The following is a 14,557-nucleotide window of genomic DNA, read 5'->3' as shown; positions in this document are numbered from 1 at the left end:
TTCCAGAACAGGCCTATCTCCGTATGAAGTAGTTTTCGGTAGACCGCCAAATATGTGGGGTACGCCTATGCCTAAAAGAATAACTGATGTTGACAGTAACATGCTGACAGATTACCTGGCTTCCTTGATGTCTGCACTACTCTCTTGTCGTTCACAGGTTGCTACCGCCTTCCCTGACAACACCCAGGTAAAGGAACATGCCATAGTACCAGGGGATTTTATTCTCATCAGGAATTTTGACCGATCAAGCCCCCTTGAGCCGCGTTGGAAGACACCGAAGTTGGTGCTACTAACCACAAGGACCGCAGTGAAAGTGGAAGGACGCAAGGGGTGGATCCACGCTCAGCATTGTAAAAAGTACTTTGGACAATCTGGTACTTTAGTAAAGGATACAGACACTAAAGACATTAAAGACAATACAGACTTTGCGCCGCCTGCGCCGCCTTTGCTAGAAAAGACTCCACTGCAGGAGTATAAATCTAAGTTAAGATCTAGTAAGTCAGACGTAGTTTAATTGTCTAAGTCCACTCGGTGGTGAATCGGTTAGACTAGATTTCTGACATGTATAAGATCACATACGAGAATAGTAAAAAGAGCGAAAAGAAAGCTAAATACTGCAAGCTTTTACGCAGTAGATGTATAGTTACTTTGATCATTCTTTTTATTCTCTGCATTGTTATAATCTGTGTCAGTTTATTACTACATGTTTTCTTTCCTATTTCCTCACATATACACTCTTCCAGTAACAGCACCATAGAGCATACATTTAGTGAACTGCCACCTCATGAATTGTCATATCGACTTGCATTGCGTAACAATACCTTTATTCGAATGTTACACCATTCTCACCAGACCAGCAATGCGACTGATTGCTGGGTATGTGGCCAACTGCCTCCTTATCAAAAGACGAAGGGAGTTCTGCCCTTCTATCCTCTACCGTTCTCACACAATGGTTCATGTGGAGCATGGTTTGCCTTAATGACCTCAATAGATAGAAAGTACATAGCTCATCCAGGTGGCTGGATATATGGAAACCTGAATAAAGTAATGAATGAAGCATGTTTTCCAGACAAAGACGGATTTCCCCAAAGGAAGGGAACCGATCTAGAGAATGAAGAGTACGAGCAGGGAAATGCATCAGTTAATTTTATAATGTTAAACGTTCAGCCCAAGCAAAATACAGGTCCACAGTTTATTTCAGTTCTACCAGCAAAAGGTGATTTATGTGTTAATAATAAAGGCTCAGTACATATGGGACACAGCGAGTGTAAAGTTGTAGTAGAGTTTAATGATAAAGGACTTTCTTCTTTCAAAACATCACGCCATACCTATTTCATTTGCGGTCAGACAGCCTATGTACATCTGCCCTTAGACTGGGGTGGGACTTGTTATATAGCATTCTTATTGCCACCTGTATTCTTGGCCCCATCCCATTATCATCGAGATTCACGACTAGAACATGTTAGAGTAAGGAGAGAGACAGATGCCTCAGGGATTGATCAGACTGAAACAGCTTGGGAGCAATATACAGATTTCAACAAAGGATTCTTTTTCTTCATAGGTCCCGTCCAAAACAGTAAACTGATACGCAAGTTAACAAGGACTCTTGAGGCAGTAGTGAATGTGACTGCATCTGCCCTGGCGAACTTGACCCAGGAACAGTCTGCTATGAGACTTGTCGTTCTTCAAAATCGCCTCGTTCTAGACGTCATCTTGGCGGATAGGGGCGGAGCTTGTAGAGTGATCCGATCTAGTTGTTGCATTTTCATCCCAAATAATGCGCCATCTGTGTATGCAGCGATAACAAGGCTCCACAAGATTGCTCATGTCATACATCAAGACCCAGGCACATGGACTTGGTCCAGTTGGCTCTGGGGTGTGATATCTGCTTGGGGATGGAAAGTGTTGTCCTTCCTAGGAATGATCCTACTTATGATATTTGGTTGCTGTCTCTGTCTGCAGTGTGGCCCGGCCATTTGCGGCCTGTGTGCAACTGCCTGTATTCCACATCCACGTATGCAAAGGATTAAAGATGAACAAATGATGCTGTATGATCAGATATACGGTCTCATGAATATAGATGTATCCTGAAGGGTAATGTAGGGGACAAGGAGGGAATGAGGAAAATGAAATTTTGCCTGACCAAGATGCCCCCTGCGTGTACCCTATGTTACATGTATGTGCATGTCACACATGCATATTTCTCTTAGTGGCCTGAATCACAAGGCCTCTGCAATCACGTCCTGCATTAAGGTGCCTGTCATCAAGTTTCCCAAACGTTAAGCTAACATGAAGGCCCATGTATTTGCATTGTGCACTTTTAAATAAATATCGTAATGAACCCTTTTTGTGGTTCAGCCTGAGCCACTTTCTGAATTAAGGGTTTTTCATGACTCCAGACACACTGAAAGCTGCAGTTACGTATCTCTGACCTCGCATACTTCTAGCTCAGCCGAGCAAGGGTTGCCAAGACCGTATATTTTGCTTAACAGTTATCTGCATGCCCGGTGAAAAAGGTAAACAGAACCCGTCTGCTGAGATAGGGCCCAGCTTTTCTGGCTCTGTTTAAATGAAATTACAGTACTTGCATCTGTTGAAAGCTCACAGCCCCCATGTAATGAACGAAGAAATATATGCTTTTTCTGATTCTTAGTGATGAGCAACCTTTGCTTCAGATAATACATCCCCTGACTTAAGATATCAGTTAGTACCAGACGTGCTGGTCGCCTTGACACTAAAGATCTCTCTACTAGACTGAAAGTCAGCTCTCCTCCCAGTTACACGTCAATTGCACGTCATGATCAAATTGCGTGCACAAGTAGGGCAAAGTTCCAGCCTGCCATGTAACTCCTCCTCTGTGTACCACCCACGTATGACACCTACCTATCACCTTCCTATGACTCATCAAGTGTACACCCTCATGCACGCCCACATGCTCTTATCTCTTTCTTTCTTGCTCTGCCTGGAGCGCTCCTCCCTATGTACAAGGAAAAATGTATATATGTGTTGTTCTCTGTAAATAATGTTAGAAGACCCTTCCTGAACCTCAGTGGTGATGGAACAGATTCTCCCTTAACTCGAGTTATTGGAATAAAGCCCTTTTAACTTGGACACCACGGACTCTCTGCCTCTCATTTGATACATGCTAATTGTTAATGCCTAGAAATTATGCCAGGGTAATATTTTATTTACCACAAAACAGCCAAACGATTTTTCATATCAAAGCTTTTTTGTTCCACCACTGAAGTCTGACTATTGAGGTCTTCGATTATCATTCTAGTACCAAACAACAGTTCATATGGAGTGATTCCACCCAGAGAATGTCTTGGCAGATTATTAAGACTACGTTGGACACTTATTAGTTGTTTGACCCACCCATCACCCGAACCTAATACCCTTGCTGTTATAGATTGCTTTATGTCACGTTTTTTTCTCTCCACTACCGCATTTCCCTCGGGATGGAATGGACGAGAGTACCGCAATGCAATGCCCAAGCTGGCCATGGCCTCCTTGTAAGCTTGAGAGCTAAACGCAGGACCCTGGTCAGAATGTAGCATGCCAATTGCGTATGTGCCGATAAAGACGCGCAAATCTTTTAGAACAGTTCTGGCGTCAGCCGAGCGCTCGGCCACATCCAAATAAATCTCGTCTTAATATTTATGGGATCGCATTTTTCCGTGTGGACGTCTGCGTGTAGATAGCCTAATGCTGTCTAATAGAGGTGTCTGGGCTGGGTTCTGGTCCCGTTCACAACTGCGATCTCTATTGCAGTCCTGACAATCCATTGCAAAGTTATAAATTTGCACGCTCATCCCCGGCCACCAGTATTGTGATTCAATTCTATTAGAGATTTCAAGATCTCTTCGTGCCTCAGGCCCATTCCCATGTGTGCTTCTTGAATCAAGTAAGCCCTCCGGTTCGTGTTTGTAATTACTCTGTCCCCCACTCCAGGGATTTGAGCAAAAGGAACGGAGTTCGCATCAATTATGTATGTATTGTTGAGTGGATATTTTAGAGGTAATGCCGCATAGTCGCCTTTTAATGAGGCTTTTACTGCCAGCATGGTTTCTCCATCTATTTGTTTTTTAGAATGCTTTTTTGTAGCTATGGAAGCCGGTTGAACCGCTGCCGTTGTGGCTCTGTTAGCCAATGAATTCCCTGCAACGTGAACGCCATCACGTCGAAGACTCTGCGTATGTATCACGTGAGTCCTTCGTAGTTCTTTCTGTAAAAGAACTACTTGTTCCCATAGTTTTTTATGCTTTATTGTGACACCTGTCTCATCTTTGTAACCGTTTTCAATCCAGGTCGGTATGAAATTATTGTAAGATTGGACGCAATAATACGAATCGCACACTATTAGTGTGGAGAATTCGCGATCCGCATTCTCAGGCGCCATCTTTAAAGCTCGTAGTTCAGCTCGCTGAGCTGTACAGTTTGAGTGATTCAGTTTATTGACCATTGGTCTGAATTTACCTATGTGCCAGCGACCTTTAACAATCGCGCATGCTGCATTGTAAATTTGTTTATCCACAACGTAGTGTTGTGCAAATCTGTCCGTGTAGATTACACAGGTGTACTGTTCGAGAGGCAGAATTTCGATTGACAGAGGACATTCATGTTCGTGTTCTAGATGTTCTAGTTTTTTCATTTTGGGATCAAATACGTGTATCACGTCTGTTGCAGCAAGAGAATTTTCCCATTGTATCCATTTTGGATCTAATGCCATAGCATTTGGAATCCAAGGTCTTGTTACTGCTTCAAGGGCTGATACTGCTGTTAAAACAGATATGCTCTTCCGTTTGGCTAGGGTTCTTTCTTTTGCTACAGCAGTTTGGACCGCAGTCAGAATTATTTCAGTAGAACTGAATTTCATTTCAGCTTGTGTGTACAAGTGTGATTTATAAGCTATTGGTACCGTTTCTCCCTCATTAGAGGTCAGGTACGTAAATCCGCATCTTCCTGGGATGACTCCGATTACAAGGTTGCGTTCGTTTGCTTGGATTTGCAGTTTTGTTTTACTTAACATGTCTGTCTGTATTGAGCGTAACATTTTTGTGTGTTTCTGAGTCCAATTAATTGGTTTGAAATCAGGTTTTATTAATTCGTAGAGAGGTTTAACCCTCTCTGCGTAATTTAGAATGTAAGTTCTTCCGAAATTCAGGAAACCTAGAATTAATTGTAAGTTTTTCAGCGTTTTTGGAGCTTGGAGTACTGCACACTTCTCTAAGAAGTTGTCTGCTAGGCTCTTGCCTTCACTTGATAACTCATAACCCAAAAATAGGACAGTGACGTGGGCAATTCATGACTTTTTAAACTTGAATTTGTACCCTTCAGATGCGAACCCAAGTATTATGTGTTCACTCTTTTCAAGTGTGTCTCCAGGTCATCGTCTGTAAGATAGATGTCATCGACATAATATAATGCCTCATCATCATACATTTCTAGTAATTCTGTTACCCTGGCTGAAAATAATCCTGGGCTGTTCTTGAATCCCTGGGGGAGACGACAAAATTGCCTGTGGGCCCCCATACTTGAGAAAGCGGTCAAATACCTGCTTTCTGGTGCAATGTTTTGACAGAAGAGACCATTTGAAATATCTAATGTCGTTTTATATTTTTTGCGCACAATGTTATTCATTAGTGCTGCACTGTGTGAGTTTTGAACTGCAAATGTTTTGCAACAAGAGTTTAGGTGTCTGTAATCCAAAACTAGACGATATGAATCGTCTGGTTTGGAGACAGGAAACAAAGGGTTGTTCATTTGTGAGGTGCATGTTTCAATCACCCCCTGGTATTCAAGTTGATGAAAGATCTCCCTGACTTGTTTTTTAGCTTCTTGCTTAACAGGATACTGCCTCTGTGTGGTAGGTTGATTTTGTAACTGAATTTTATGGTGAGGAGAATCCTCATCTCATCCTACATGATTTTTATATAATGCAGGGGCTTGGGCCACTGCCCATTTTCTAGCATATGTGTATTTTTTATGAATTGAAATGTGATTTGAGAAGGCAGGCATTATCATTTCTTCGCCATGTGGGCACTCCCTGACAAATTCTGGTGGCCAGTCTTTCTCTGCTAGCAGGATATCATAGCCTTTAGATAGATTCTCCCAAAAGAGACCTCTTATTTTTCTAGTTTTGTCCCCATCTATACGTAATGTTATTTCATATAATTTATGGGGTACACTAACTCTGGTGTCTGCAGTTTCCACTTGAATGTATTCATTCGTGTCCACTGTCTCCAGAAGATTCATCAGGATCTTGCGAGCTATGGTCACTTCTGCTGCGCTGTCTAGCATTGTCTGGGCCCATTCTCCGTTCTTGAGTTGTGTCCTCAGAATCCTCCGCATGTTTTATTTTAATACTAGCTACCTTCTTTTTGGGAAATTGCAATTTTTTACTTTGATGAGCAGGTTCCTTGTCTTTGGACTTCACGCGCTCTTCTTTATGTTCTGACCGTCCTCTTCTTTCCGATTTCTGTGAGGAAGTCTGAAAAGATCGAGAGGGACGTGTATCATTATCTTGATATATGTCAGGTTTTCTTAAATTATCCCTATTTCTAAGGTTGTATCTTTTTTCAGAGAGCTCCCGTTGTGGAGACCTGTCCCCTCATCCTGGAGATTTATTTCTCCGTTGGGGAGACCTTCCTCTGGACTGAAACTGTTTTCTCTGGGAGTTGTTTGTTTATTACCCTCCCACTTCTTTTTGTAGTATTGAGATTATTCTTAATAAAGCTCTTTTCAGGATTTTCAGTTAGTTGTGGTTTTAGTGGTTTCCCACCCAAACTATCTCTACCTAATTCTTCATAGGATTATTCAATTATTCTGGCAAGTTCAAAAGGTTGTTCTGCTATATCTGTTTCTTTCAATTTTTGGCGGATCTCCACAGATGCTGCTTCTCCTTTTATGTTGGCGAATAGTATAGTCGAGACTTGCTTAAAGTCTTTCAGTAATTTCATACCTAGATTTAAAGCAGGCTCTGGACCGTATTCAATTTGAATCTGTCTTAATACGTCTGGTATAACCGCCATAGACGAAACACCATGTGTTTTTGTGTATATTGAAGCAAAGACTATTCCCCAAGTGTCACAGTCCTCCACATGTGGTGCGATCCCCATTGGTAGACAGATTGTCAGAATTCTGTGTTTTTCATGAGGTGTAGTATCAGGAAATACTGCCTCTATTTGAGTAATTTTTTGAGCTAACCAGAACGGAATTTGTTCCCGTTTTGCGGGTAATTTGCCAATGACTGATTGTATAGTCTGTGGTGTAATTTTATTTGTGTTCCCCTGGTGAGGGGTGTGCTGTGGAATTCTTATTGCTGGTTTGACTGTTAAAGTCCGCATGACATATTGGACCAATTGTCTATGTATTTTAATTAGTTGTTTTAGCTGAACTAAAAGTTCTCCGCTTGACATTTTTTCAATGTCAGGATGTGGTGTATAGCTGGCTAGAACCGGCCATGTAGCTCCTGGTCTACCTAGTGGACCGAGCCTGGTAATGTGATTTTGATGTTTTAGGGCGCCATTAAACCAGAGCTGATGCTCTTGGTACGTTAGTGGAATTTCAACGTCATCGAAAAGGACGTATTCCTCTGGAAGTTCCTCTGTTTTGTAGTAGTGGAACTCGTGTGTCACAGCATTTGCTGCTGGAATATTTATCCATGAATAGAACACCTCTGTCTGCCGATATTCATGGGCCTCTACCACAAATATGACGTTACCACCTCTTGATGATACTCCATTGTCTATAAGTTTTATAGTTATGGTTTTCCTTATATTTGCCGGGATGATTATAGCATCCGGGTCATCTTGCCGGAGACTTGTGTCCTCCGCTAAAAAATTAGCTGCCAAAGCATCTCTTTCGTCTTCACTTCCCGTCATTTTACTGACTGAAAGGTTTTTTGCAGAGCAAGTTTCAAGGAGACAAAGATTAGGTGCACAATATTTTGGAACACTGTATCCTTCAACGTTGACTAAACCAAAAACTAATACATAGGATTCTCTTCCTACTAAGTTTTGGCGGATGTTAACCTTTCACCCACTCCAGACGTCTATTGGAGTATTTACGGGAAAAAAGGGGTCTGTGTGAAAAGCACGACTGAGTTACTCTAGTATCTAGCGTTAAATTATTGCCTTACCAAACGTTGGGCGCCATGTAGTGTAGTTCCTATATTCCCAATAGGCTCTGCGCATTGGAATAACATAAACGATAGTTTAGACGTAGGACTTAGGTCGACTAGGTCTCTATTGAATATGTTAGACTTAATTATGAATGCCAGCTAGCTCAGAGGTCACTAGAAACTTTCTCGAGTACACAAGAAGGGATTCGTTTCTGACAACCGCATAAACATGATAACTTTGCTCCCTCCAGAATAAGGAGTAAACCTCCAGAGTCGCGGAAACAATAGATAACTATTTTACTCAGTCAATCGTGCATGCTTAGTTTCACCAGAAGCGCAGAGCAATAGAGAGACGGGCGTTTTCAATAAAAGAGGTTATTTATTGAACAGTCTTCTTTCTCATGCAAGAGAAGTGAGTTGCCACAATTGCAATACTTGTTATAAAGTAAAGTGCGTACAGTAAAAGGAGTATTATGAAATATTACTGTAAAAGCATGTTATGGTTTCTAAGCCATACGGTGTTTAAAATAGATAAAATATATACATTGATAAAATCATGAGTAAACGTACTCAACTGGTGCTTCTAATATACGCCTACCCCGGTGTACCTAACATAAGCCTAGTACGTGGGAAGAGCAAGTAAGCTGCAGTTTAAGTTAAGATAGTTTCTGCCAAGAATCTGAATCAAGAATTCTCTACGGGTCTAATCAGCTCCGTACCTTGGTTATAGAATGAAGGAGGTCTTGTATCTCTCTCTCAGGACTCGATCTCCCAGCAACCAGCAAGGGTGACAGCGAAACACTGGAGCTGGATTTCTCGGCAGGAGAAAAGACAGCGTCTCTCTCAGTGCGTCAATAGGAGGGTCGGCTTCCTTCGGCACTCGCTACAGCAGGGCGTCGGGCAAGTAGATAGCCGATCTGCTCCAAACCACCGTGTGTTTTGCTAGGGCAGATGCTGGTATATTTATACCTGGAAGGTGCCGAGTTTGACGTAAGGTTGGACATAAGACGTCACAAAGAACTCGCAGTTCTTTCAGGACTCCAGGAGTTCTAGGACAAATCAATACAGAAGCAGGGGGAATTCCCGGGCTGCTGGAGGCTTGGTTTGTTTAAGAACGCGTTGTGCTTTCTAGGAGTCTATGGTAGTAGCCTTGCCGTATTTGGACTGCATTGGCTATGACTTAATATGGGTATGATTCTTATGCCTTTATAAGGATATGATTTGATATAACCACATAAGGGCATACATCGGGAATATTTAAATAGGGTCCTAGATACGTTTACAACAATTGTAACAACAAAGGTGCTTGTGCCTTTTGTGCTCCACAGATTGGCTACCCATACTCAGCCAGACTGGTGACAAAGCATGAACAAGTCAGTGTTTGACGTGTGCATTTTGAATAATTTGTTATGGAATCTGCTGTATGTGTTATTTTCCCCATAAAACTCTGAACTCCTGTTATTTCACCTCCCCGGAAATTATCAGAGTTGCCGGGAACAACTTTAAGGCTTGGTAAATAACAGGAATGATTATGGACAACTTGTAATAAGAGTCATTATGTTGGTCAATAGTATCGAAGTAGAAATCCTGGAAAGGCGTTTCCCCATGAGGGTGAAATTGACATGGGCACCCTTAATTTGCTTCAACAAAATCTTAGACAATTAGCATATCCATGTTCCGACCTTAATCTTAAAGCTGCAGCTCATGCAACATTCATTATCCTTCCTAAGGAGAAAATGATTGAGGCATATTAAACACCATATCACTCCATTCATGACAGGGCTACATTTGTCACTCTTATGTATGTCAAGATTTTATCTAAATGTTCTTGTCTCTAATTAGACTACTTTTGAGGTTGTGGCAGCGGTGAGAATTTCCTCTATGGGAACCCTGCGTAATAAATGGGGAAACCAATGCACAGTCCAAGTTGAAGATAATAGAAGATGATATAAAAGATAATAAATGGCGCAACTAATAATTACTTCTCTAAAAGATAGGGACAACTAGTTTATTGAAATCCATAAATGAATCCCTATTCACATGGTACTTTTATGCTGATGAAAGATGAGACCACAATCCTGAAAAATAATTGAGTAGAGAAAGTGCAAGAAAAATTCTCCATTGTGAATATTATTAAATGTGATAGTTTTCTGTAAATCATATTGGCATGTCACCAAATATGAAAGTTAAACATTAGAAATGTTCCTTCATTGAAAATAATGTTTATTTCCTTTCCTAGAACGCACTATTCGGCGACTGCAGACTCAGACAGGTGAACTCATGTGCTGGATTCACTGAACTTAATAAAGTTTCCCTACCTCATCTTCCCCAGTGTAAGTAACCACCCTTACCATGGAACTCTTTTGATTTTAGATTTTTTACTATGCTTTGTGGTACACACGAAATACTTAAACCTACAGTACAAATGAGCATCTCTTCTTCCCCTTTTTAGTCAGTTAACTTTTTGTTTGTATTTATTTCTTCATAATATATTGTGCAACTCCAACATATGCGCAAAATCAATTTTCAGTTATTGTAAAATTAATTGATAGCTGGCAATTTATTGATTGAATATTCATATTCTATAGCTCTATGTTCATTTTTAATTTGGCAGGTCGAATAAATAGATATTGGCAATAGTTGAAATGATGACAAATGAGATGAAATTTGTTTTTAACATGTCCAAATGTCTTTAAAAACATGCACCAGATATTCACTTTTTTTCTTCTTTCAGTCTGGGTAATTATATGTTTTACTACTTCTTTGGCTTGAGTATAACAAATATTGGCGTTGGTTTCCGTTGGCCATAATTCTGTGATGCATAAAAATCCCATATTTATGGGTAATCAGATATATAGCCACATAATCGGAATGGGGATCTAGCAAAATGTAATTCATGTTTTTTTAAATTTAGATTAGTTGATTTTTTGTAGTTGTAGTCTAGTGTGTTGCATGCATATGGTGTTTCTGGTTGGCAGTGCACAATGAGAAGGGCATCATTTGAATTTCAAAAGCTTTTGTGGACACTTGTCCTGCCATGATTTGAAACTCATCTCAAATATATGTTTTTGCCATTTATCATTGGGATATTTTACCTTCCTTTTTGCCTGGCACATTTGAACGGTAAGCCCTAATTTAACTAGACCTTAAGTAGAGAAGAAAGCAGTTCCTGCAGGAAGGATGGGATTTGACCTTTATGTGCAATACAAGAGGACATTGAGAATGTTCATGAGTAGACTCTGGACCATCATTGGTCAGAATCTGTAACATAGAGTGGGAAGTTTGTTTCATTAGTACTAGGCTTGCATTCCATGGAAATTGAATCAGTAGTTTTTTGCTGACGGTAATATTGGGTTTTAGAACTTTCCCAGATAGCTTCTGTTGTGGTTGGTGGTTTTTATTGGCTTGTGATGTTCAACACTTCTATTGAAGAATGATGGATTAAACCCAGATCCTTGTGACTGGGGGTGAATGTTTGCATTGTCCAGCATTCCGTCTATCAATTGTTTCTTTTGCATATGTCGCCCTAAGTGGAAAGGGTATGCCCAGACGTTGGTCCCGTGCTCACTACACCACTGGATTCAAGCTAGCCTGGCTGATGAATGGTGATGCCCTGAAACCGGTCCCAGGATGCTTGTTTCCGGTACAGGGAGGACCTGGCTTGGCAGTTCTGGATGGACAGTTCCCACAAGGAACATGGTCAAGACTGATTTGCATATGGCTGGGTCCCAACTGGGGTGTTGTGGTGAGCAAAAGAATTTTGGATTAAACCCAGCTCCTTGTTACTGGGGCTGAATGTTTGCATTGTCCAGCATTCCGTCCATCAATTGTTTCTTTTGCAACACTTCTATTACACCAGTAATGGTTGACTAGGCTGAGCGAGATCCTATACGTTGAAAGAAACAGACAGCTCAGAGCCAGCAGTAGCACACACTCTCCTACCACAACAGATTAAATCAGTAAGGTAAGTAGGCCAGGAGATGTTTCTTCTTCAAAGTGGCTTCCATGGAGAGCTATTTTAAGGAAATGTCTCTTTTGCATGGGTCGCTGGGCCAACTCCACCACATTCTGGGCCGAGGGTGGCGGAGGGCTCCGTGTCACTCCCCCGGTCCTTCTCGTTCCTCCACGCAGGCGGAAGGTCAAGTCGGTGCCTGCCTTGGCGGAGGTCATGTCGGTGCCGTTCCGGTGCCGCCCCTTGGCCAGTTCGGCTCCGGTCCCCAACCGGTGTGACTTGGAGGAGCCCTGTCCGGCGTCTCCCTCGGTGCTGGATGGTTTTGACGTCCTGCTTCAGGCGGCGAACTCTACGGCTCTATACAGAGTTTGTGCCGTGGATTCGTCTTTGGACTCTCCCTCTTCTCCGGAGGCTGGCTGCATATTGGTGTCGTCCTCCCCGGAGACTGGCCGCTGTCTGGTTTCTTTTTCACCGGCGTTGTCGAAGGGTGGCTCCCCGCCATTCCTGAGGCCGAGGTGTTCGTCGGAGGACCCCCATTCTTCTTTTCCTGCCGACTTCCAGGTCTGGCCTTTGCCTGTCCCTCTTTGCTTCGGGGACGGCCGCCTTAGTTTGCAGCCCTCGCCCATGGAGGAGCTGCTTTCTCCAACGCGGGCCCCTACTGAAGCGGGTGTGGCCTTCGCTCACGCGGTTTCCACGGCTGTGGGCATTCTGCGCATGGGTGACCCGATTGCCCATTTCCTGGCGGACAATCTCTTGGAGGTTCTCCACCAGGGCTCTGGTGGGAGGTAAATCTTGCTTCCCTCTGAGGAATCGCTCCCTTTTTCCCCGACGGGGGCTTGGAGACCTCCCGCCTAAGGGGATCCGGTGCCTCAACACTTTCTGCACCGGCACCTTCCAGCGCCACGTGACCCGGCATGTCTTTCCCTCCACCCCTCTGCCTCCAGTCCGCTTTTACGGCCTGCTTTCCATCCCTGCCGCCACTGTTGACTCCGCCGTCCCGGAAGGCCCACTGGCTGGACTGTTGTGGGCCCTTAACACCTTGTGTGTATTGGCTAGGGCTGCCTTTTGTTTGTGGGACTCGGCTGAGTCTCTGGGATCCACGGCTTCCCAGGAGACTATTCAGGGGGATGTATGGCATCATGCATTGGATGGACGGGAGCTGGTGGCGTTCATTCTCCCCTCTACTCTGGACATCTCAGAGGTGCTGGGCTGAGCCTTGGCTTCCTCAGTCGCCCTCCGTCGCCATACTAGGCTTCGGGACGGCGTGTTCCCTGAAAATGTTCGGGAGCGGCTCATTGATCTTCCATTTGATGGAAGACTGTTGTTCCATGCCCCGGCTGACTCCGCCATCCAGAGGTTCCTGTCAGGGCTCCGTTCTCCTCCTCCACCTTATCCTCCTCCTCCTCCTCAGTGGCTGCTGAGTTGAGCTGATTCTGGACCTTCTTGGGCCGGTTGCCCTTGCTGTAGATTCTCTTTCTGGCCATTGAGGCCTCCTTGTTGGGGCTTTGGCCTTGTTGGCCGCTGGACGGCCCTTTATGTGTGGTTTTGCTGGACTTGTTACACAGACTTGGCCCTGAGATTAGGCCTTCTGTTTTTCCTTGGGCTGCTTGTCAAGCCTTCCACGGGGGTGTTTTTCCCTGTGCCTGTTTTGTTTTTCTCTGCTGCGGAAGTTCTTCCAAAGAGGGTTCCCATGTCTTGGGACTTACCGTACCCTATGTGGGGTAGTGGTAGTTATTATATAGCTGAGCTCTGCTGGGGAGTGCTGGTCGCCTTCGGGTGCCTGTTCTCCATGGCGTTTTCTGTATGTTGCTATTGCTTCTTGGGGTGTGTGTGCGGCCCCTTGTGGTGGTGTGTCCGGGTATTTCCTACCCTTCTTGCTCTTGTTCTGATAGCTCGGACGCTTCTGTGTTCTTCTTGCTTTTGGTGGCTTGTGGCTTAGGTGCCGTTCTGGCTGGCCTGTGGCCTTCCCTCTGGGTGGGCTCGCCCTCTCTTCCTTGTTTTCTTGGGCCTTCTAGGTCTTCTTGTTCCTCTGCCTAGCCTGGAATTGGATGGAAGCTCTGTTGCCGTGGGGGGCTTTGGCCTCCGGCCTTGCCCTTGGTCCCCCTGTTGTGGGTGTACAGGCCTCTTCAGTCTTCCTCCTTCATCCCTCTGGGTTTGCTGGTGTTCGACTTGTGGGGGTCTTCTTGCCTGGAAGGGTCGAGGTTACTTCCCTGGTCTGCAGGTTTCGTCCACTGTGGGACCCTCTGTTCTGTCCAGACTGATGGGGTCCTCTCGCTGACCCTCCTTCCCTGTGGGTATTGCTAGGGTACCTATTCTACGTGAAGGAATCTGCCGCTAGTAGTCTCTATCAGATGCACGAGTTACTTACCTTCGGTAATGATGTTTCTGGTAGAGACGATTCTAGCCGCAGATTCCTCCATGGCCCGCCCTTCCTCCCCGTTCTGCGAGGACCCCTGGGCTGGTCTTTGGTTCTCGCCTCCCGG

General features: G+C 43.9%; 1 protein-coding gene across 1 annotated transcript in view; it reads left to right on the top strand.

The window, feature by feature from the left end:
* Nucleotides 1-14,557, top strand: part of LOC144826435 (transient receptor potential cation channel subfamily M member 7-like) — a 2,236,140-nt gene that overhangs the window by 1,643,758 nt on the left and 577,825 nt on the right. The window contains exon 28 of the mRNA XM_078684762.1: nt 10,362-10,455. Coding sequence (XP_078540888.1) covers nt 10,362-10,455 — 94 coding nt within the window. The remainder of the gene's footprint in view (nt 1-10,361; nt 10,456-14,557) is intronic.

The sequence above is a fragment of the Lissotriton helveticus genome, chromosome 3_2 (assembly GCF_964261635.1).
Source record: "Lissotriton helveticus chromosome 3_2, aLisHel1.1, whole genome shotgun sequence".
Taxonomy (NCBI): Eukaryota; Metazoa; Chordata; class Amphibia; order Caudata; family Salamandridae; genus Lissotriton; species Lissotriton helveticus.
The sequence above is the reverse complement of the archived record's forward strand: the minus strand, read 5'-3'. Positions and strand labels throughout refer to the sequence as shown.